This window comes from Morone saxatilis, unplaced genomic scaffold (genome assembly GCF_004916995.1).
Source record: "Morone saxatilis isolate NCDOM2014 unplaced genomic scaffold, NCSU_SB_2.0 Contig5, whole genome shotgun sequence".
Taxonomy (NCBI): domain Eukaryota; kingdom Metazoa; phylum Chordata; class Actinopteri; family Moronidae; genus Morone; species Morone saxatilis.
In genome coordinates this window covers 10,145,827-10,167,850 of record NW_023340095.1, presented here as the reverse complement: position 1 = coordinate 10,167,850, position 22,024 = coordinate 10,145,827, and the positions used below count along the sequence as shown (strand labels likewise).

The window sequence follows — 22,024 nt, the reverse complement described above, 5'->3', positions numbered from 1 at the left end:
CTGGTCAGAGGCGAGACAGAGAGAGGTGGAGAGCAACACACTCACCACACAACTGCAAGTGCAACAAAAGGCCCCAAACAAAAAGCCAATAAGAGTAATTTATTAATGTAATCCGTGCAAAAGAATACAGTTCATTCAGGTAACTCAGGTAAAGGCTGCACTGAAGCAACAAACACTGAAGGACACTTTCAAAGGGAGGAAGAAATTCCTTCCTGACAGCAAGATGAGATCGACAAGATAAAAACAGATTACAGAGGGTTTGTTATTTTTTATAGCCTACATGGTTTTTTACTTATTTACTATAAAATATATCAGTATACAATGGGCTATATATGAATATATTAAGTATATAAAACATTAGGGACCGCTTGGTTGCAGGCAATTCTTTCTTAATGCAATACAGAGCTATTCACCTGTACACAAGTACAAGTACTGGGTCAGGACTCGGTATCAGCAGATTTTAAATGTGGATTGGGGGCAATTGGTATCGAGAATTGTAGAATTTCACTGGCATTGGTATCGACTACTAAATGACATCTTGTTTTGCAATGCAGAAAATCGTGTCGCATCAATAAAAGGAACTAAGGCGTATTTGTGTAATTTTCTCTGCACCTTCTAGTCGGTTGCAGATAAAATGCAGGTCGTCTGTGGGAATTTGTTATGTTGCATTGCAAATTAAGAAAATAAATTCCCTTCTTGAAGTTAGGCATTGTCTCCCAACTACTTATGGCTGAAACATTCTTTTCTGGGCTACATAAGCATAAACTGCCTCTTTACAGCTCAACAAACCACTTCAAGTTACATTGATTTGAGTCCTCTGCAACCTCCTGTTACCCATATCAACCTTTTTCTGTGTACAATAGGTTCACATATTTACCTGTATCTCAGCAGAACTTAATTCCAGTTTTAACTGCAGAACTGACCTGGACAAACGTTACCAACTTAGAAACTTAAGCTGACACAGACAGCAGCCTGGGCATGCAGACGATACTCTGTATATACTGCACTACTTGTTGCTCGATCCACATGGTCCTAGATTTTAGGTGGTGCTTGGAAAGTTCACACGAGAATTTGCAAGGACCCTCAGATATGAGCAAGTTACAAAATATGCTTCCCTTGGACCCTCTCAGCTACGTAGATGGCCTTCAGAAGCAAAGCATTTTCTGATTTTCCATACACTTCATTTCAGAGCAAAGAATCTGTAAAGTGTCGGTTTCTTTGTGGAAACAAGGTCAGACTTAGACAAGGTCAGACTTAGACTTTGGACACCGGGGCGCCAAAAGTGTGCATTTTGCATAAATGTAAATGTGAAAATATTCTTACAGTAAACAGTCCTATGGAAAAAAATAAGTTGTCTAGCAAACCTTGGTAAAACAGCACGACAACTGATCTGTTGAACAGTGACTGGCTTAATCATAATGTGCCCGACAGCATCTGAAGCTGTTTACAACCCGGTTGTTTACATCTGTAGTTTTCTCTTTAGAAGAGACACACAGAAATGGTAGGATGACTTCCTATGCTGTTTAATTTTTTTGTATTGTTGTGCTTTGTTCTTTTGTCTGGAGGGTTTTTCTGGGGATTTGTGTTTTGAAGTGCATTTTCCTTTTCATCAAAGATTTCTCCTAGCAACACTCCACAACTGGCAGCTGAGCTAACTTCCATTAGCATCTCCTCAAATGTACACTCCCGTGGGGCTTGATGTCATTTCTGCTGCTCCCATTAAACCAACAGGATCAAGTTTTAGTCTTTTTTCCCCCCTCTGTTTGTAGTCTGCAGTTACTGGGTTTGGTTTCAACTAAACTCAATTATCAGGTCATTAGAGCAAACCACAGACCTCTCAAAGACTTGTGGTTGTGAGGAGAGCGTTTCACTTGTAACAGGGATTTTACATTTCACATTCTGTATGGATACCCACTTGAACTATATTACCTAATTTAAAAAATACAGAGAGGTTGTATTTCCTGCCCAGGGACTGAAAATGCAAATTAAGTTGAATCATTTTTAATTGTACATGTCCCTTGCAAATTAAACAGTAAACTAAACTAATTGAGGTTGCAGGTTAAGATGCCCAGCTGAAACATCATGATCTGTATTTGCAATAATTGCAACTCCTAATTTGTTAAACTAATATTATATTTTCCATAACTAACCTTTTTGGGCATGAAATAATGGCTTTTCTTGTATTTTCTTTTTCTTTCTCCCCAAAGACAAAGACAGCAGTGGTTTTAGGCATACATATCAAAACAGAAGATATAAATCTAAATTAATTTGATGAAGGTTTGGTTACACTTGATTGTTGTTATTGGTGGGTAATTCTCAGTTGTATTAATTTCTGTTTAGTGGTTTATTATTCAAGCAAATAATTGAGATTTTAACCATAACATCGTTGGGTTTCATATAGTCAATGAAGCTTTTAAGACCCAAAATAGTAAAGCCAAAGAAGGGGAAATGCAGATGGAAGTTGTAACATCACAGCTGCTTGTCTGTGCAGAGTCTACATCCAGACAAGCAAGCAGAGAGGAATATGAGGAGGAAACGTGTTTTACATTCCAATTAGGCCATTACTACAATAACTAACAGACATTTGAGGTGACAGTGATTAATACTAACAGGGACCCCTTAAAAACTGGTCATATACTGTGAAAATATTAGTGTTTTTTTGTTTGTTTTCCACAAAAGACCTCTTCCACTGCAGGCTCTTAACACCTCCAAGATGCTGTGCACAGAACAGCAATATGTTTTCATGAGCTTGGTTGGTAAGACTGCATTTTCCATTCAGTCCACGAGCCTCAAAACTTTGAAGAAAACTCTGCTTTATTCATTCAGTGTGTATACCGCAAAGTCAATGTCGGAGTATCCTTGGAGACAGTTTGAACAGAACATAAACGAGACTTGAGCCCTATGTATGAAAACACACACAAAATCAATACTTGAAAAACTTCGTTAAGTGTCTGTTGCAGTCCCAGACAATCCTATGTGTATTGAAGCGGATCCAACAGGATTCCGAGGGTATCTCCATTTCAAATATCCCGACCTATTGAGATAATTCATGAAGTGAGAATATTTATGGTAAAGTGGATTCCTCTCTGATAATGGAGTGGATGCATATTTCAGGTGAAGTGGTAGCATAGTGCTTGTGTGAGGAGAGTTAATGGTTGGAGCCTCTGCACTGTCAAATACCACAGTTGGATATTAACCGGCATGCAATTGCGCTTGAAGTGTTTTGGAGTAGATTTTGAATCAAAATGATGCCGTTTGGAGTGTTTTTAAGATAAGATAATAAAACGCAAATTACTTTGTGTTGGAAAATGCCGTTGCAGGTGCAAAATATATTTTAGACAGAAACTAAAATAAAAATAGGACACATTTTGCTGTGTTGAATACAAGAAAGCGTGAAGAGAGTGACTGGAAATGTGTATTGCAGCATACATGCATGGTGTGCACCAGTATATACTACCAAGAAAAAGAATGAAAATAATAGCAAATGTGCAGTATAAATGCATTTCTTCTCAAGTAATTTAATATAGTAAGCTTTATTTTTAGTCATCAGACTGTTTTCATTCTGCTAATTGGATGTAATATTTTCATTTCCAATTAAATTTGTAATTCAGATATCCTAAAGAAATCAGTATTTGAAGATTTCTTGTCTCCTGTTCCCCATTTTATGATTTTATGAAAGGTACGAGGTTGGCACTGGGTTTACTAACACATTGTGATAAAGGGGGATTGATGAATTGCACTCACAAAGGAAATCATCTTTGTCCTCTAAATCTACATTATTTTGCATTTGCTTTACCAGACGAAAAAGTCTCCGGAGGGCCTGATTTGTTAGATGAGACTTGATGACATTTATCAGTGAACAGTCAGTCACACTTCTGTAACGAGTGTTTTCTGTTCCATTAATCAAGAAGTACAGATTTACCAGATTAACCTTGGGAAATGTGCACATTTTATACCAACAATGAGCCAGGTCTTGTAAGTGAAGAGAAATGGCTGCTTTCTTACACACCGAGAAAGGGCAGCAGGACACACACGTCAGCCACAATAATGGTAACCTACATGAAATCCTGGTCATTTAGTAGCAAAAAACACGTGCCATATTTCAATATTAGAAAACTGAAGTCTAAGAGGAAGAAAGTTTCAGTTACTAGCACCTGTATGTGTCAAAATGTATTGAATCTGAAGGCCTAAATTTCACTGCACCACTAGAGAATAAATCTGTTAGCGATTTCTCTGAAAAATCATGAGAAAATACTGCATTTTACAGCCAAAGCCATCAGTCTACCGGATCTGACAGCCTCAAGGTGCACACTGATTATCTGCACGGCCCGATCATACACTTATTGATTAGCAAAACATTGATCCTAGAACCTTCTTCTGGGCAAAATCAACTACAGCATTTAAAAAAAAAAACAGTTTCCAAACAAATCTGATTGAAATGTCATAAGACAATATCATTATTGTTGTGTCGGGGAGGCTGTTTATTATTTTTGTGTCGGGGAGGCTGTTCTTTCTGTGCTTCAACTTTTGACTCATAAACTTTAATTTCCATCCATCACGTCTGTGATTCCTGCGACTATCTCCCCTGCTGCCTGTCATTTGCTCTCACCATAAGCTGTCAATTACACCACCAGTATCTTGTGTTTTGCTCACTGTCTTTACACTGCTGTAAAAGGCATTTATTTCAGCCGTAGACCATCACAACAAAACAACCTCTACCAGCCCCAACTCTGAGCTTTTCATTGTGCGCCACTGTGTTTACAATGTGTTGCTTTCCATAAAAATTCATGAGGATGAACGTAGTTACAAACTCAGCAAGACATCACAACTGATCTGACAATGCAATCAGTATTTGTAAATGCTACAAAGTTTGCCTTTAGAATTGAAGTTCTTTAGCTTAAAAGTCCAGATTTTACAGTTATGGGAATAGTTCCACATTTTGGAGAACATGTTTTCTTTACAAAAGTGAAACGATGCCTTCAGTGCCAATTTTAAGGACAACGGTGGAGTGAGGACGTGTTTAGCCTAACTTAGCATAAAGACTGGAGGCCGTTTCTTCCTGAGTTCAAAAGTACCTGTAAAGCTGAACACATATAAATATATGTGTGTGTATAAATATATGTGTGTAAATAATGGAGATACTAGTAATTAGATATACGATACTAGAGTAGGTAGCGTAGTATAGTAATAGGTAGATATAGGGTATCATCAGTACTATAAAAATATATATATATAACAATAAACACAGTATATATATATATATGATACTACATATACGATACTCTATACTATCTATATATCTCTATATATAATAAGATATAGATTAGGATAAATATAAGATATATAGAATATATAGATATGAGATATATATAAATATAGAATATATAGATATGAATACTGATTATATAAATATAGATATTAAGTAATATACGATTATATAACTAATTATAGATAGATTAGATATGTACTAGATACGATTAGATATAGGATATAGATATAATAGATATAGATATGAGATATAAGATATAATATATGTAGTAGTATAAGATATATATAAATATATACGATTATAGATATGTAATAGATTATATAGATAATAGATATTATACATAGATATATATAGAATATATAGATATAGATATATCATACGATATACGTAGCTAGATAATATAGATATATATGCTGGAGCTTTTTTTTCCTTTGCAAACAACAGCCAAGAGCGCATGCACCATTTAAAAGTCTTGTTGTCAAAGGGAAGTTGCCAGGTTTGATACCATCATCATGCTTACAGTATACTGTATACGAAAGACCAAACCTAAAACCTATGTCAATGACCATATCAGGCAACCCACACTATAACCAGAGATATTGTGTGTCAAGAAATAGCTAACTAAAACCTGAGATCTGTTGTATTGCAAGTTAAACAAACATAATAAATTGTACGTAGAAGACTTTAACATTTAGTTATGTATCCAGCTCTTTAATTAACACAGTGATATGAGATTAATATTGAATTTATTACAGGTGTGAGTATAATTTTCCAAGTATGACCTGTATGTTAGGATTTTCTTACCCTGTGTCACGCTCAGTTTATCTATTTGTTTGGCTGCAGCAAGATTATTTAAGCAAATTAATTAGGTTACATTTTGAACCCCCAACCCAAAATATTTAGTGGGCAAATTAATACCTCGGGGCATATTTCTAATCAGAGGCTGTTATTAAAGAAGAACGTTGACCAAACGGTGTTGTGCAGAAATGTGTCGCTGTGCAGAATTCTTGGTTCATAAGCAGAGATGCCTGTTGAAGAGCAACAATTTGTCTAAGAAAGAATGCATTTGTGTGAGTTCACTGCGTGTTTGTGCCGCTTGTGTGACCCTTTTGACACGTTGCCCGGAAGAGCCGCATCCTTCAGCCAAGCCTGAACCACAATGCATCAGGGTAAATGATGCTGTGCCCTTGAAAAAGGCCTGCGTGATAATCCAAGATTAGTGTGTCTCTGTGTGTGTGCAGAGAGAAAATGAGAGTGTGCATGTAGGCTATTTGTGTGCATTAGTTTGGGGGGAAAAGAGTGTTTGCAGCGCCTGTGTGTGTGTGTCAGTAAGCAGCATTTGAGAAGTAATGTTTTATTGTTTTGTCAATCAATGTTTTATCGATTGATTACCGGTAAATAAAATGTATTATTATTATTATTATTATTAATCACTTAATTGACAAATTTTCTGAACTGATTTGTAGGCAGAGAGAGTATAGATTTATCTGTCTGTGTGTTTGTCGGTGTGTCCAAAAATAAGGGTCAGTAAATTAGACAGCAGCTCTCTTTCTCCTCCATTTGTCTTTCTCATATTTTCACCTTCCATTTCTGAATATTTTCTCCTCTGCAGGTGAGGGTTTATTTGTATGCAGACATCCTCTGTGAACAGAGAGTGGGTCCTAGAGTCATTAAGTCAATGACTGTATCTTTCACCAGGGCATCTGAGCATTTTAAAACATTTTTAAAAAGTAAATTTATCAACGTTTGTTGACACATAGTTTCTGTTTCTGGAACACCTTATAACACACTAGGTATTTATTTAATACTGTACACCTATTGTAAAATGAGTGCACTTTATGTTACTTTAATAGGGTGAAAATCCTTACTTCTGCTTGGATTGATATTTGGTGTAGTGGATGTTTTCTATTTCTTGCCAATATTGCTTGAATCATAGTGTAATTTGCCACCAGGCTTACTTTTATTCTTATGCAAATGTGATGGTATAATTAACTGTATTTTTAAAGTACTGTGAAGTCTTTGAAACCAGAGTTGCTGCTCTTCCTCAAGGGCTAAATGACCAATCAAGTACTCTTTTCATTTGAAAACCCTTTGTTGGAAATACGTTTTTACATGATGAAAGAACACAGGACTGACAAAAAGAGGAGAATCAGTATTATTTTATGAAAGACCTCTAAGGGCTTGTCAGATATTGTATTAATCTGCGTGTATGTCTCCTCTTTCAGGTGGGAGGGATGAACAGGAGGGTCTGGCAGCCGTCAGAAGGATCTGTGAAGAGTACAAAGAGGCCAAAGGTAACATTGTGAACATTTCTGAGACCATATGCACAAACATGCACATGTACACGTGTGTGTAGTTGTTTTTGTATGCCAGTGTTAGAAGATAAAGGGCAGAGCTGCAGCAGTGTGTCCCTCCGGCTTGTTTTTACAGCCTTTCCTAGGCACAGCACACACACACACATAATTGCACACTTGCAGGTATACACTCATACAGACACACACAGAGCTTCCACGCTGGCTTTACAATGTCAGGCTTGTTGTTGATGCACCGAAAGGAAGAGGAGGATACAAGGGAAAATGGCTACGAAAAGAAGACGATGGGAGATAAGTCAAGCAAACTGTGAGAGAGGAAGGCGAGAGGCTTAGGGGTGAAGAGAACATGAAAAATGGGCAAATATAGTACAATAAAAGAGGGGGAAGAAAGACTAGGTGGAAGGAAAATGGAGGTGATGGAGATGGGAGGAGACAAATGATAGCAGCGAAGAGATTTATTACTCCATTGACTAAAGCTTACAGTGTTCTCTGTAAGTCTCATGTTGAGAAATTGATTCGGCTGACCTTCACAGCACCATAAATTCCACCATAGTCTCATGATTAAAAAACCTCATAAATTATTCTTTTCTGTACCAAATGGCCTTGTACCTTGCAAGGCTTGTCAGCAGCTGTTTACCTCAGGAGATGTTCAGAGATCTGTTGTAATGCAATTATTTAATTATCAGTGATTGAGATTTGAATGGCAAACTGAAACTTTACATTACATATTTTTACCCTTACACCTATTTAGACATACGGACCCAAAAGCAGGGAGAGTTATAGGCTGCTTTTCATTGTGAACGGGACCTGGCAACCCGCTGAGCTACAGAGATGTAAAAGGCACCCAGCGTCAATACAGGGGAAAGTTGAGAAAAAGCTCAACTTTATGTCCTCCGACACAATGCTATGATTGACAACCACCAGAGAGCCAATATTATTTGTTTTAATACACACAGAAGCAGAAGCACAGAGTCTTTCCATCTCAGGCACCATTGTTAAACTAAAATAATTTCCGTAATGCGTACTGCATTAACACAACTGAATATAAAGTAGAGTATGTAAATTACTCAGTCCAACACACACACAGAGTTTCATGAGACTGCTTTAATGTGTATGTGTGAACGCAGCATACCCAGAAGTCCACATAGACATATACCAGTAGCAGCTTTGCATCCCTTTAGAACATTTTGTAACGGTCCATCGTGTTACAACATTTGAGTGTCATTGGCAAGCTCCTGCACACTTCCTGCTGTGTCTGCCCTGACAGGAGGCAGTCTGGCAAGCTATGTTCACTAAAACAGGCAATGGATCTACCTAAGCTGGTTCTAATTAATATAGTAGTGTGTTCAAAACTGTTAATATTTCACGCTAGCCAGATGGTGCGGTGTTTGAAATCTGTTGTTAAAGTTGAAAGATATTTCAGTACACACACAAACTTGACCAGACCTCTCTGATCTCTGCATGTTAGGCTGTTGAAAATACAGTGATTTAATAAACACAGCTATGTCCTCAGTTAAATGACCTTACTGACAGTCAAAGTACAAAAGAGGAATGCTTACTGCAAAACACTAATACAGGAGGAGGACTTAAAGTGACCTCAAAATGGCCTTGAGAATTATGACCAAATTTCACACAGACGTTTAATGGAATACAACAATGAAGTGACGACATTTTCTATCCAAAAGGTCAACTTCAATGTGACATCATAATGTCCTTTTTTTGGCCATTATTCGACACCATAACTCAGGAGCAGAAAGGGGAGAACTTAGATACATTTCACAGTTGGTCAGACACTGCATTGGTGGTGACACTTTGGGGTCAAATGTCATTGTGACCTCAAATAGGTTTTTAGCCATAATTCTAGAATGAATTTGCCGATTCCAGATTTCACGCTCGGCAAAACAAGTACGAGTAAACAAAATCTAGTACAGTACGGGCTTTCATCTTTCCAACTCATCCAGTCTGCCTTTCACTTAATGCCTCATTCTGAATTTCAAGCATCATCAGAATCATGCAAACAATGTACCGGACCGCACCTAGCGAATTGTGATCCTTTGAGTGAGTAAATGAGTTTCACCCACAGCTCACAGACAGCCATCGCATCTAAAAATGCCAGAAACCAACACATTTTGTACAGCTATACTCTATATAAGAAACCATGTTTACATGGTAATCAAGTACATATGTACTTGTCTAGCCAATATATCTATAATAATCTTCCATTAATCAGTTCAAAAGTGTATATTCACTGAAATCATACATATGTATCATCAATATAGTGATAATTTCCTCCTAGACAAAATTTACTTTCTCTTATTAATATATAATTCCTTCAAAGTCTTCAGCACATATATTATATGAGTCTAGACAGACATGGATATAAACCAAAACTTGACTGCTTGCCGGGGCCATACAACTGCTCCTAAATACACAATTTTCCTTCTCTTGTAATTTAAAATTAGAAAGCTTCTACTTATTTTTGTAATGCATTATTACCAAAAATGTAAGGATGAGCATATCACCATTTAAGCTTAAATTTACCATTGAAGAGTTAATTTAATACATGTAAAGTCAAACTACAGTGAGTAAAACACTGATCATCAGATAATAGCAAACCTGCTGTAACTGTATAGGTTAGTACTTCCTAAGTTCTCCTTGGTGGAGCTGAGTTAGTACAGGTTGTCTGGGATACTGAATGAAGTGATGTGGTTTGTCTTGCCTGGCCTTGCAGTGGAGAGCAGCAGAGGGCCGGCTGGCTGGGGCCCTGCTTGTGTGTAAGTGGCTGTCAGGTACAGAGACAGCGGCCATGTAGCTGGTGTCATTGAAGTCGATTTCCCTGGACGGGGCCGTGGTGGAATTGATTACTTCTTTTGTAATTGGCAGGCACTGAGGCATAGGGGACAAGGGGGGGTGTCTGTAGCCAGATGCTTGTGCGTTGAATAAGAATGTGTTGATGTGTGTGTGTGTTTGTGTGTGTTTGAATGAGACAGTAATGGATTCTCATTAGTATGTGAGGCAGGAGCTTTAAACATCTCTCTCCAAACGCCCTTTGGCATCCTTCCTAGTGTTTGCACATTTGTCTGTTGTGAGAAATGGGGGACAGCTCATAATATACATGTGAGCTGCAGAGGTGGTTCTCAAACCGGGGATCTGTGGACTGTTGTAGAGGTCCTTTAGGGGCTTTCAAGGTATCGGCAATGACAAAGAATTTAATTTCACTATAAAGTATCTTAACATATTTTATAGAATTTTAGAGGGGGTTTTCTGAACACTAGGTTTAATTCCTATAATTATGATAGTTCTGGTTAATTAGAATGATCATGCTAACTTGCCACCAATGTTGTAGAGATTTGGGAAATGCTTCTGTGATAAAATAACGTATAACTGTAAGTCTGACCAAAAGTAAACACTGAAATTAGCCCCCCAAATTAGCTACTGTAGTAAACAGCATAGCATAGAGATCTACCTCCAGGGCAACCTGCTGGCTATCAAATCCAGTCATCTGCACATGCCAACATCTATTTTCCTTTAAAGGAATGGTTTGACAGTTCTTGCCCAGATTTAAACGAGAAGATTGATACCACTCTTAATATCTGTTATATATGAAGCTGCAGCCAGTAGCCGGTTAGCTTAACTTGTCGCGACTATGAGTGGTGACTGTAGGAAGTCACTGCTCCCGGCCAAGAAATAGTCCAACACGTAACCCCGTAAACTTTTTGTTTTTGTAGAGATTAAACAAACAACATATAACCTTAGTAAGTAAGCTTTAGAGGTGCTGGTAGGCGATTTCTATTTTTATTTTTAGACAGAGCCAGGCTAGCTGGTTCCCACTGTTTCCAGTCTGTATGCAAAGCTAAGCTCACTGTCCCCTAACTCCAACTTCATTTTGAAAGACAGATATGAAAGTAATGTCACTATTTTCATTTAACTCTCTGCAAGAAATAAGCATACTTCCCAAAATATTGAAGTATTCCCTTAAAGTGTTTTAATGAGGTAAAATCTAATCCTGAACATACATTATTAGCTGGCACTCAGATGAATTTAGGGTACAGGAGACTTGATTCTAAAATAGCATTTCTTTCAAAATTACCATACATTTACTATAGTTTTGACTATAGTTTAGTGTAAAACTAAAATGTGGCTTACTTTTTGGTTCAACTATGTCCAAAAAGAAGTCACTATATAGTAGTGTAGACACTGCATGTATGTGTGTATTTTTACATATAAATGTATAAAGATGTGTTTGGCCCCATTTGGTCTCATGGTACAGTGTATTGCCTGGTGTATCAAAGGTACTATCCCTAGAAAACCTTGAGTACAATCCTGTCGGAAAAATGCTAATGTCTTTAGACTGCAAGTGGGCTTTCGTCAATGAGGCTTAAAGCATTTCACTTTAAATTCTAAACACGTACACACACATGCAGATACAGGGTATTTCTGTATTTTTGCCACAGGCAGTGCTGTCTGTCCACTAACTTTAGTCACGGTGCACTTGAAAGTAACACTTTGTGCCTCAAACCATAGGCCTAGATTAACAGTGTGAAGCAAGGGAACCTGTGTGTGTGTGTGTTTGTCTGCTTAACACACAAAATTTCCCCTCGCTTAGGTAACACAGCTGCTCCCCTCCTACAAAAACTGTTATTTTACCTAAGCTCTTTCACTCCAATTAACATAATTTCTAGTCCACTTTGTTTTGATTCAGTTCAGTCATAAAAGTAATTAAACCATCCACTTCTAAGTTGAAAGTTTTTAAAGTACTGACCCTGTTAGAGTGCGTTTTTACCTCAAAGAAATACGTTTTTGTGGAAATATGAGCATGGCTTTGTGTGCATTTGTGAAAAGCTGTGGTGTTTCTTAGTGATTGTGTGTGCATAAAAGATAAAATATATTAGAATGTATTGGTATTGGTGCTGTATTATTCGTGTGTGTAAGACCGCCTTACACTATCAGCTGTAAATCTAAATTCACTTTAGATTTACAGCTGACTTGACTTGGGAGAGTATCATCCCTTTAACACTACAAGCTGGAGTTGACTGGGGCACATCAGGTGAATAAAAGTGTCTGTGGAGAAGCTAACCCTGGCACGAGGCCCAGACCTAATATTCTTGGGCATCACTGTGTTGTTTATCAGTCAGCTCAAAGTGAAAGAATTTATATTGTATCCTTGTCTCACGAGAGGTGCTTTCAGAGGGCACAGTCCATTCATCCTTTTGTATTTTCAATCTTTTATTTAGACAGTATTGTAAATTGGGAGAGAGGGAAGGTGTAGCTGTAGCAGGATGTGATCCAAGAACGTTACATGTAGCTTAAGATTCTGGCAAATGACTTTGGAGTCATCTTTTACGGTGTTGTATTTAAAGCAAAAATAAATAAAACTGATCATCCAAACACATCTGAAGATGGTCATATTTGACCACCAAAACAATAAGGAGAGCTCTGACAGTAAAACATTTAATTACATCTCAAGGTGTTTACTGTCAATTTTAAAGCATCTGGCCTTTTGGCAAGCAGAAGAGGAATTTGATGTGTCTACCAGCGATGCATTTTAATATCAGATTTAGGTATAATCCAGCTTAATCATATTTACTGTAGTCACAATCAGGGCACAAGATGCATGTTAAAGCCAGGTGGAAAGAGGGGATTTATGGTAAGAGAAGCAGGCAGTCCTCCCTCATCATTTTTAAAAAAAATGTTATTGCTTTTTTAAAAACGTATTCCTTTCTGCAAAGATCCAAAAAATAGAGCAGAAGAAGATGCTACAGCACCAGCATGAGTTATGAGTATTAGGCATGGGCATTAGCCGACTTACATATTAATTACCTGCTGTTCAGGATGTAGACTGTGCTCGTATTCCAGGCAATCTGTGTTGAAAATGTAAGTGTGAGTATGTAAAAGTGAGATTTTCGTGGACGTCTACTGATGTATGCTTAAGCCTAGCTGGAAAAACAACTCCTAGAGTGCATTTGTACTTCTTCACAAAACCTAATCACACTTGGAACACGGTAGAAGAAACAGGATTAACTACTGAAGAAGTGGCACAAGATGTTTCAATTCAGCATCTGAACATTTATTATTACTGTTCAAGTGGGAAAACTGTTAATTTTCCATCGTATTTTTCAGGCCAAAACATTCGTAATGAAGTGATAATTGATACACATACACATTTGGATTTGTTAGACCATTTTTTGCTTCTTTGATCTTTCTTTCCTTTCACCTAAATGCTGAACAAACTATAGAAGCCCAGTATAAACAGTTTTCAATTTTCATTTGCAACAAGCTTTCATTTTTTTTCCTTGTGGTACTACAGTGGCTCTGATTGTGCACTGATGTGACAGGAACCATTTATAATCACATTTAGTGTTCAAAATTACAGATGCAATTGCTTAACACAAACACACGTCTGCTTTTCCATCCAAACAGAACAACTGGTTGAGCTGCGAAGACAGAGCTGTTTGTGTAGCAGAGGGAAATGGAAAGGGGAAAGGCAAGGTGATGGTCCACAAGCTCAGAAGCAGAGTTAGAAATCGTTATTCTTCCATGAAACCATCCCTTGACTTCTGCCCCCTTCAAGACTTCACAAGTCATGAATGTGACATAAGTGCATTCAAGTGTCTTTGTTTGGAATTAACACCAAAAAGCACAGCAGTAAGGTAGAGAAAGGGGACCGTAACAAAGTTTTTTGACGTTTTGACTTAGAAGTGGTAAGAAAAAGCACAGGTTTTACTAATTACATTAACAATGGAGCTGTTCTATTCTGTCCCAGTAAGTCATGACATTGTGATTGTGAGCCAGCATGCACAATACCAGGACCCTGAAATTGAAACAGCTAAATGGATTTCTGCCATCGTTCATTTTATTATTTACGCCTGTGCTTTTCCTACGGTGACACCAATTGGTCAGGAGGAGGTAGATAACTCATCGAACATCATACTGATATAATGTGTCATTACATAAACAAAGGACGCATAAATGATATAATTTTATTTATCCTTATGCCTTTATACTTTCCCTGTTTTATTGAACGACTTTAACTTATAATAAAAGACTCAAACCCACTTCGCTATTACGTTAAGTCAAAATTGATTTTCAGTTAACAAGTTAAGTTAACATGTCATTGTCAAATGACAATTATGATAAATTAGAAATGGGACTGTGAATAGATCCAGAGGGTCTCAAACAGCGTGTCTCCAAGGCCAGTTCCTGTCGTCAGTTTCAAGTAATTCCTCTGTAACAAAAACACAGTCAGTGTGTGTTTGACTATTGAGTCGAGGAAGCCGAGTTTTATAGAAGATCCTGGGGTCTTAATTGACGGCTGGCAGCAGCAGGACCATGCCCGATCGATGGCATTTCGCTCCCAGTGGGCTTTCTAGATATGACTGGCCTATCTGAAAGGACCCGGCCTCAAGGGAGCCAGCTCAAGAAGACAGGAGAGGACTGACAGGCGGGACACACACACACACACATATATCTGTTCTCTGGCTAATGCACATTTATTTGCTGGTATATATACAATCCAATTGTGCTTAAGGTCATTCAAATGCACACACTCTCTTTCTCCGCTTCCGTCTTTCTTTTCCTTTCTCCCACTCTCTGTCTTGCACACACACAAGAACACAGGCACACACACACTCAGCAGGAGGTGAGTGGCATGGCTTGAAGATAAGGCTGCTATCAGGAGTTCATCGGGGACGGCTGCACTCTCATCTGTCACAACTGCCTTTTTTTCCTATCAGCTCCATCAACTCTCCTTCCGCCCGTCTCTCAGTCCTCTTCCTGTCTGTGTTTATTATATTTGACCCTACACAGGCTTACTGGAGTTATAGGGAGGGACACTATATTATTTTGTTGATGTTTGTCTTTTTTCTGTATGGTGGCTGTACACTCGTGTTTTAATACTTTGGCAGCAGCTGTTTATCCCAAAAGGATTTGTGAGATACTAAAAAAGTCATTCAGACCCCAAAATGAGCCAAGGGTATTTACATATCCAGGTAGGGTGACAGTATTATTAAAATATCAGGGTTCAGACAAGTGAATGGAGCACTTTGAGGCAAACTTGTCAGTATGGATGACCTCCTGGTTTCTCATTGTTTACTCTCTCACTGTTGATCCCAGACTCATTGCTTGCTCTGATGCTGTGATATAGAATATTACACCTGTCACCTGCACATCCGGAGTATGTTAGAGAGCTGTGTGGTTTAAGTCTATGGTTTCCTGCCAAACTAAAGAAAAACAAATTGAAATATGGAACAAAGGAACACCATTCAGTAAATATGTTTAATAGTCTTGATAGTGTTACACTGCAAACATTACAAACAGCACATGCAGTATTTATTCATTCTTAGAATGTGTTAGGAAATCGAATGCAGAAAAGGATGCAGGGCACAATTTAAAGCATTTCTCGAAGAGATGAGATTTCAATTTGCTGTTTAAGATTGGCAAGGACAGTCCTGTGGATTGGGAAGGTCATTCCACCAATGGGAGAGCCTGTTGGGAAAAGGGAGATGAACATCCTTAGGCAGGGAAGGACTAAAACTGAAGTAAAATAGAAAGCTTCAGAGCTGGGCTGATTAAAGAGGCACAAGAGTGTTACGCGCGGTATACCTGGAAAAAAAGACACCTAGATTAAACCTCTGCCAAGAGGAGAAAGTTCTTGTCGATTCCTCACTCAGACGTTCTCTGAAAACTTTTCTAAATCACTCAGAAACAGGAAATAGTTTTTAGAGTAGCATAGAACTAATAAAGATGTGGTAGTGCTCTTCTATGTAACATGAAGCGGTCACCTTCAGTCATAACACACATTCTGTAGACAGATAGCAAGCTAAATGAGTGTACGGATAGACATGCATATTTACATTCATACATACACACAAACATGGTGCCGGAGTAAATACACTGTAATAACTCAACTCAGTATTGCGTGACAAATTTACAGTATATCATCTGTTGACTATAGTTAAGTCTAATTGCATTGTTGTCATACTTCTACAGGTATTACAATAGTAGTGCTGCTTGAGCATTTACACTCTTCATACATAAGTAGATGTCCTGTGTGTCTGTCAAGGTTTTAAGTATGTATAGAAAGTGTTCAGCATCACCTAAGTAATTTCTCTGCATACATACACTTACACTTAAGCATACAGAGTCACTTTCATGCTCTGATGATACCAGCTCCTGGGCATTGCTTTCTTACCTGTGTCTTATCATACATTAGACCTGATATAACAGTGTGTTAAGCTTTGATGGAGCTCAGGAAGAAGTATTAAGTTTGATATGAAGTGCCGGAGCAACAAAAGCGTAGCGCTGCCAGTATTGTACTGTAAGAACCCAGCGAGCCTGCTGTAAGAGATGATTAATACACTCTTTGATGTCTTACTGCTTGCAGAAATAATCCGTTTACAATGGCTCTGATGTGTGTGCCACTGTGTGTGTGTGTGTGTGTGTCCATTCCAGTGGAGTTCATGAAACTGGACCTAGCCTCTTTGCAGTCTGTCCGTCAATTTGTCCGGAGCTTCAAGGAGCGGGACCTGCCGTTAAACATTCTGGTCAATAATGGTGAGTGGTGAAGATGTCATGTTCTTCATCTGTATACTCTATATGTAGAGTAGTCCGTGTAGTATTCAGCAAAATCCTTCCATTCCAGTGTAATTTAGATGCTGTCACCTGACTGAGTTTAAAAGGATTTAAAGCATTACATTCTGCTCACTGAAAAATCTTTTACATGCAGTATATTTCAGCCTTTTTGAAAGTACTGTAAGATCAACATTGTGTTGGTCTAAAGCATTAGTAGCATAGTAGTAGTATTGTTTTAAAGTAATATAAACACTTAATGAGATACTTTGCACCAGTTTAGTATTTCAGCCACCCATTTGATATGTATATACTCTGTATGACTGAAACAGAAGCAACATGCCAGTTAAAGGTCCTATAGAGATATATACCACAAAGAACACAACACACATAATGATCTCTGTGCTGATCACTGCTGACACATTAGAGACCCTTATGGTACAGGATATACAGGATATGACCTGTGCATATGTTTGCATTATTTGTGTGCTTCTGTCCTGATGCCTCAGACACATCAGGCCTTCCTAAAAAAAAAATATTATTACTTAGGAATATTAAACTCCAAACGCTGAAATGTATTTTTGTGTGTGCCAAGCTGGTGTCATGCTGGTTCCCGATGGCCGTACTGAGGATGGATTTGAGCAGCACTTTGGTGTGAACTATCTAGGCCACTTCCTGTTGACCTGGCTGCTACTGGACACACTGAAGGATTCTGGGAAATGTGGCTACTTCTCCCGTGTGGTCAACGTCTCCTCCTCTGCCCACCGCATCGGCGAGATCAGACTAAATGACCTAAATAGCAGGTAGGCTCACACACACAGACACTGTAGCAGTCATGACCACAATAAAATATATATAACAAGGCTGGCAATATATAAAACAAACCTCTATGGACAAAACCACAGAACAGATGTATTATACAGGAATTATCCCTTAATTTTGTTGTTTAAAAAAACATTTCAAGCCCCAACTTGTCACACTCACCTGCACTTCCTCTGTGCTGGCAACACAATGCTCTGATTTTCTGTTGGCATTAGGTGAGCAACTATTGGCTCCAGTTGGATCAGTCTCATTCCAGCTAGCAGCACACTGTCCAGAAGCATTAGCAGCCTGAATATCTTCATTGTGTTGTTGCATTACCTTAGCGGTGGGCTATGGCTCATGCCAGCTCAGCCTTTCACAACATTTTATGAAAATAGAAAATAATATAATAATTTGATCCAAAAATCATAAATGGACTGCAAGTAATTTGTCATACATATCTACAAAGAAAATATTATGTTAATTTAATTTACTTAACATCCTCTATGCAGGTTATTCATTTATTATTGTTTAGCGCTGCCCCCGAAAACTTGATTCGATTCGAGTCATCAGTCGAGAAGACTCTGAGTCGACATTTTAATTTTTAGTTGCGTCATTGTACACAGAGAAATGCATGAGCAACAGCACGGCAGGCTGTAAACTTTACAAACTGAGTCTCAAAATGACCAAAAAACCACCCAGAAGGGTCATAGAGGAGAAGAGTCGCTTCAGTAAAGACTGTCAGTGAAAGTCGTCTAAACCAGATTGCGGTACAATCTCCTCTATTGCCTTCCACTGTGATTGACTTTTCGTCTGACAGCGTTGTCAGCAGTCTGGCAGGAGGGATGCTCAGTGGTACGCTGGGATTTATGGACTCAACTATGAGCAGGACTCACGCTTCTACTTTCTCTCTCTTTTGAAATCTGATCTTTTCACATCACAAATGACGCAGAAAGGCATTAAAATGTAAGGTAGGCTAAAACACGAGACTCTGATACAGGAGTTTATTGTACTTCAATTGTGAAGTTCCTAATGTTACTACCTTGTAGCTATTTGAAAAACTCACCTACTGTATTAGCCTTGGTCCCGACATTTGAATATGCCCGCTCCACCGAGTTGACTGATTCTGTTCTGGCATCATGTCACGAAACAGCAGTTTCTCGGTTGAAAAAGCGATTATCCAATGAGCGCTGCAAGCAATTAGCCAATCAGTGCCAAGAACGGGACTACTGCCATTGTCAAACTGTTGTCAAGCGTTGTCAAGCTGTAAATAAGTAGGAGTAATAATGCAACCCCCTTGATTAACACGTTTATTTAATTAGACAGCATGTCGCCTCAGTAGTGCCTGACATTGTTGTTTGTTTTAACTTCGATCTTAACACCCAGGTTAAGTATGTTGGCATAGCTACGCATCAGTGTGGACTTAAAATGTTCAGGCGGATACATTGGTCTCTAGTGATTGTTTAGGAAAAATCGAATGTCCCTCCCCCATGGAAATTAGTAAGAGCGAAGGTAATGTCAGACTGAAGATGGAACTAGAGTTGAAATTCTTTCTGATATCAGGCAGCTACTGCATGGCAACAGTTGAGACATGTAGATGTGGACGTGTCAGTATCGTCAACAAGATGGAAGGAAAGTAATAGCTGTGTGTGTCAACATCATTATCCTCAAGTGTATATTAAATACTCAAACAGTCTACTGTTGTTTCACAGATGTGTTTCAGTGGGACGAGCTTTGTGCACATGATATCAGTATAATATTGTATGGAATATTGTGCATCAACCATTTAAACAATCAACAGATGTGTAAATCATTTTGATGACACCACAGTGATAAGATTACTTAAGATTACTTTGCAGGGTGAAAATGTGAGCTGTAAGTCATCTAGCAGGCTGCAATGTAGTATTCACTGCCTGGCAGGTGTCACAATTGAAGATTCCTTTCCTGTAGATGGCGTACATCAGGATTTATGCAGGTCTGAACTGCGGTTGCTGTTGCTGTTACATTTATTGAAGATAGGTGGCACAGGTTGGATTGGAACTGCCAGTTCTGAGCCGTACAACTTTGTAAATTGCTGGCACTGCGGCTCTGCAGTCAAATGATGTTGTCTGGGCTTGGTTTCAGATTTGTCACAACGATGACACTGTCTGTCCTTGTATGCCAAATTTGGAGGATTCAGAGAGGCCTTGTTAAGTTTCCACTATAAGAAGAACTTGTCCTTGTTCAGAGGTACAGGTTCTTCTTACATGGAAAAACAGTTGATTCGAAAGAAATGAACAAAACTGACCAAATAAACCCCAACAGCTGTTTACCAGCCTTTTATCTTTAAACAGAGGCACATTTCTTTTTTTTTTTTTTCATTTACAAGTCTCACAGTGTTTTATTTGCTTTCTCTCTCTCTCCTCAGCCAGTGTTATTCAGCCCATGCTGCTTATTGTCACAGTAAGCTGGCCCAGCTGTTATTTAGTTCCCACCTCCACCAGGAGCTGCAGCGTGGAGGTTTCCCACTGAGTTCATGTGCTGTGGATCCTGGCATGGTGGATACTGCGCTCTATCGCCACCTCTGGACACCTCTCTGCCTGGCACAGAGCGCCATTGCTCGCCTGCTTTTCAGGGTAAAACACTTTCCTGGCTTTCATCTGCGTTTGATTTATGTAAAGCTTCTCCGCCATTTTTGATTAATAACTTCATTATATAATTTAATTACTAAGAACTTTTTCCAATAGTTTTACTGTTCTGTTGTACACTAAGTAGGGAAATCCATTAGGATGTATAATTGAAATAAAACATGGCAGACATGTGGATTAAGTAAATGTATTTCCTCACTACTGAGTGGTAAAGAACTCCCACTACTGTTTCTAACCCTTGATTTTGATTTTTGACCCTAATCTTAGTTGCTTCCATTTCTTCTTCAATCCCAGAACCCGAATTACAGTTTATTCTGCTGTTTTCCTGGTTCAGTTTCTTGTCTGCTAAATGACTGGAATGTAAATGTCTATAAGGTAAAATGTAGTGTCTAAATGTGTTTTCTCAAGATCTGTAAATGATTTGCAAACCAAAACATCTACACTCCAAATCTTTTGCAATCAAGTGCCAGAGGAGCTTAAGTTTTCTTTTTACAACTTTTCAAATGAACTAAATGTCAAGTTGAAATCTTGAATCTCTCTCTGTAGCAAATTCTATTCCCTATCCAGTAAGCGATCATTGTTATCATATTTTTCCTACTAACTATCATATTAGCTACTACGTTAGACATTTAACAAACAGTAACTTTGCTCTCCGGTAAAGCAACGGTTAAGAAAGGGTTACTTTTCCTTTAAGGGACTCACAGTGACCTGAAACAACAAACTCGAGTGCAGACATTGTTCAGGATTATATTATACAAGATGAAACACAGACAGTCATGCCTGCGCATACACACAGTCTAACCACATCACTGAAAATGGAAGTGCTGGTAAAAATCAAGGCAGGCTCTTCACTGTGTTATATTTTAAAACATTTCTTGCATAGCTTAAAGCGATGGCTGCAGGCTGCTGTTAATGTCCCTGGGATTTAATGGAAGGAGATGTGTGTGCGTGTTTGAGCCCAAAACTGCAATTGTCACAGGCATTTGCCTCCGAGCACAACCTTTAGGATGGTTCTGCCCCACATACGCAAACACATTAATCACACAAAGTCATGCATGTAATCATTAACACACCCACACACACACAAACTGTGATTCTTGCCTGTTACAACACCTTTTTATCTCAAGCCGTAACATTTGAATGCATGTAGAGCCAAAGGCTAGAAGAGGGATAGAGAAAGTACAAGATGCTAATGTATACAGTGATAGTGCCTGGTAATGTACTGTACATTGTTATATTTGTCCTTTGCACATGCATACATAAGTAATATGTGTAGTCAAATGACAAAACGTGGTGTGCTCATAAGGTTGTTCTAAAAGACAAAAGGGAAAAATAAGAACCAGTAAAATAAATATATATGTATATAGTATGAAAAATAAAATATGTATACAAATTCAAGGTTAAAAACAACTAGGAATATATACATTTGTCACAAACTACAAAAAAAA

At 38.4% G+C, this 22,024-nt stretch overlaps 1 protein-coding gene across 1 annotated transcript in view; it reads left to right on the top strand.

Annotated features, from left to right (window-relative positions):
- The window catches only part of LOC118338878 (dehydrogenase/reductase SDR family member on chromosome X-like), a 37,234-nt gene that overhangs the window by 4,620 nt on the left and 10,590 nt on the right, over nt 1-22,024 (top strand). Inside the window, exons 3-6 of the mRNA XM_035676321.1 lie at nt 7,495-7,563; nt 17,032-17,133; nt 17,744-17,951; nt 20,357-20,564. Coding sequence (XP_035532214.1) covers nt 7,495-7,563; nt 17,032-17,133; nt 17,744-17,951; nt 20,357-20,564 — 587 coding nt within the window. The remainder of the gene's footprint in view (nt 1-7,494; nt 7,564-17,031; nt 17,134-17,743; nt 17,952-20,356; nt 20,565-22,024) is intronic.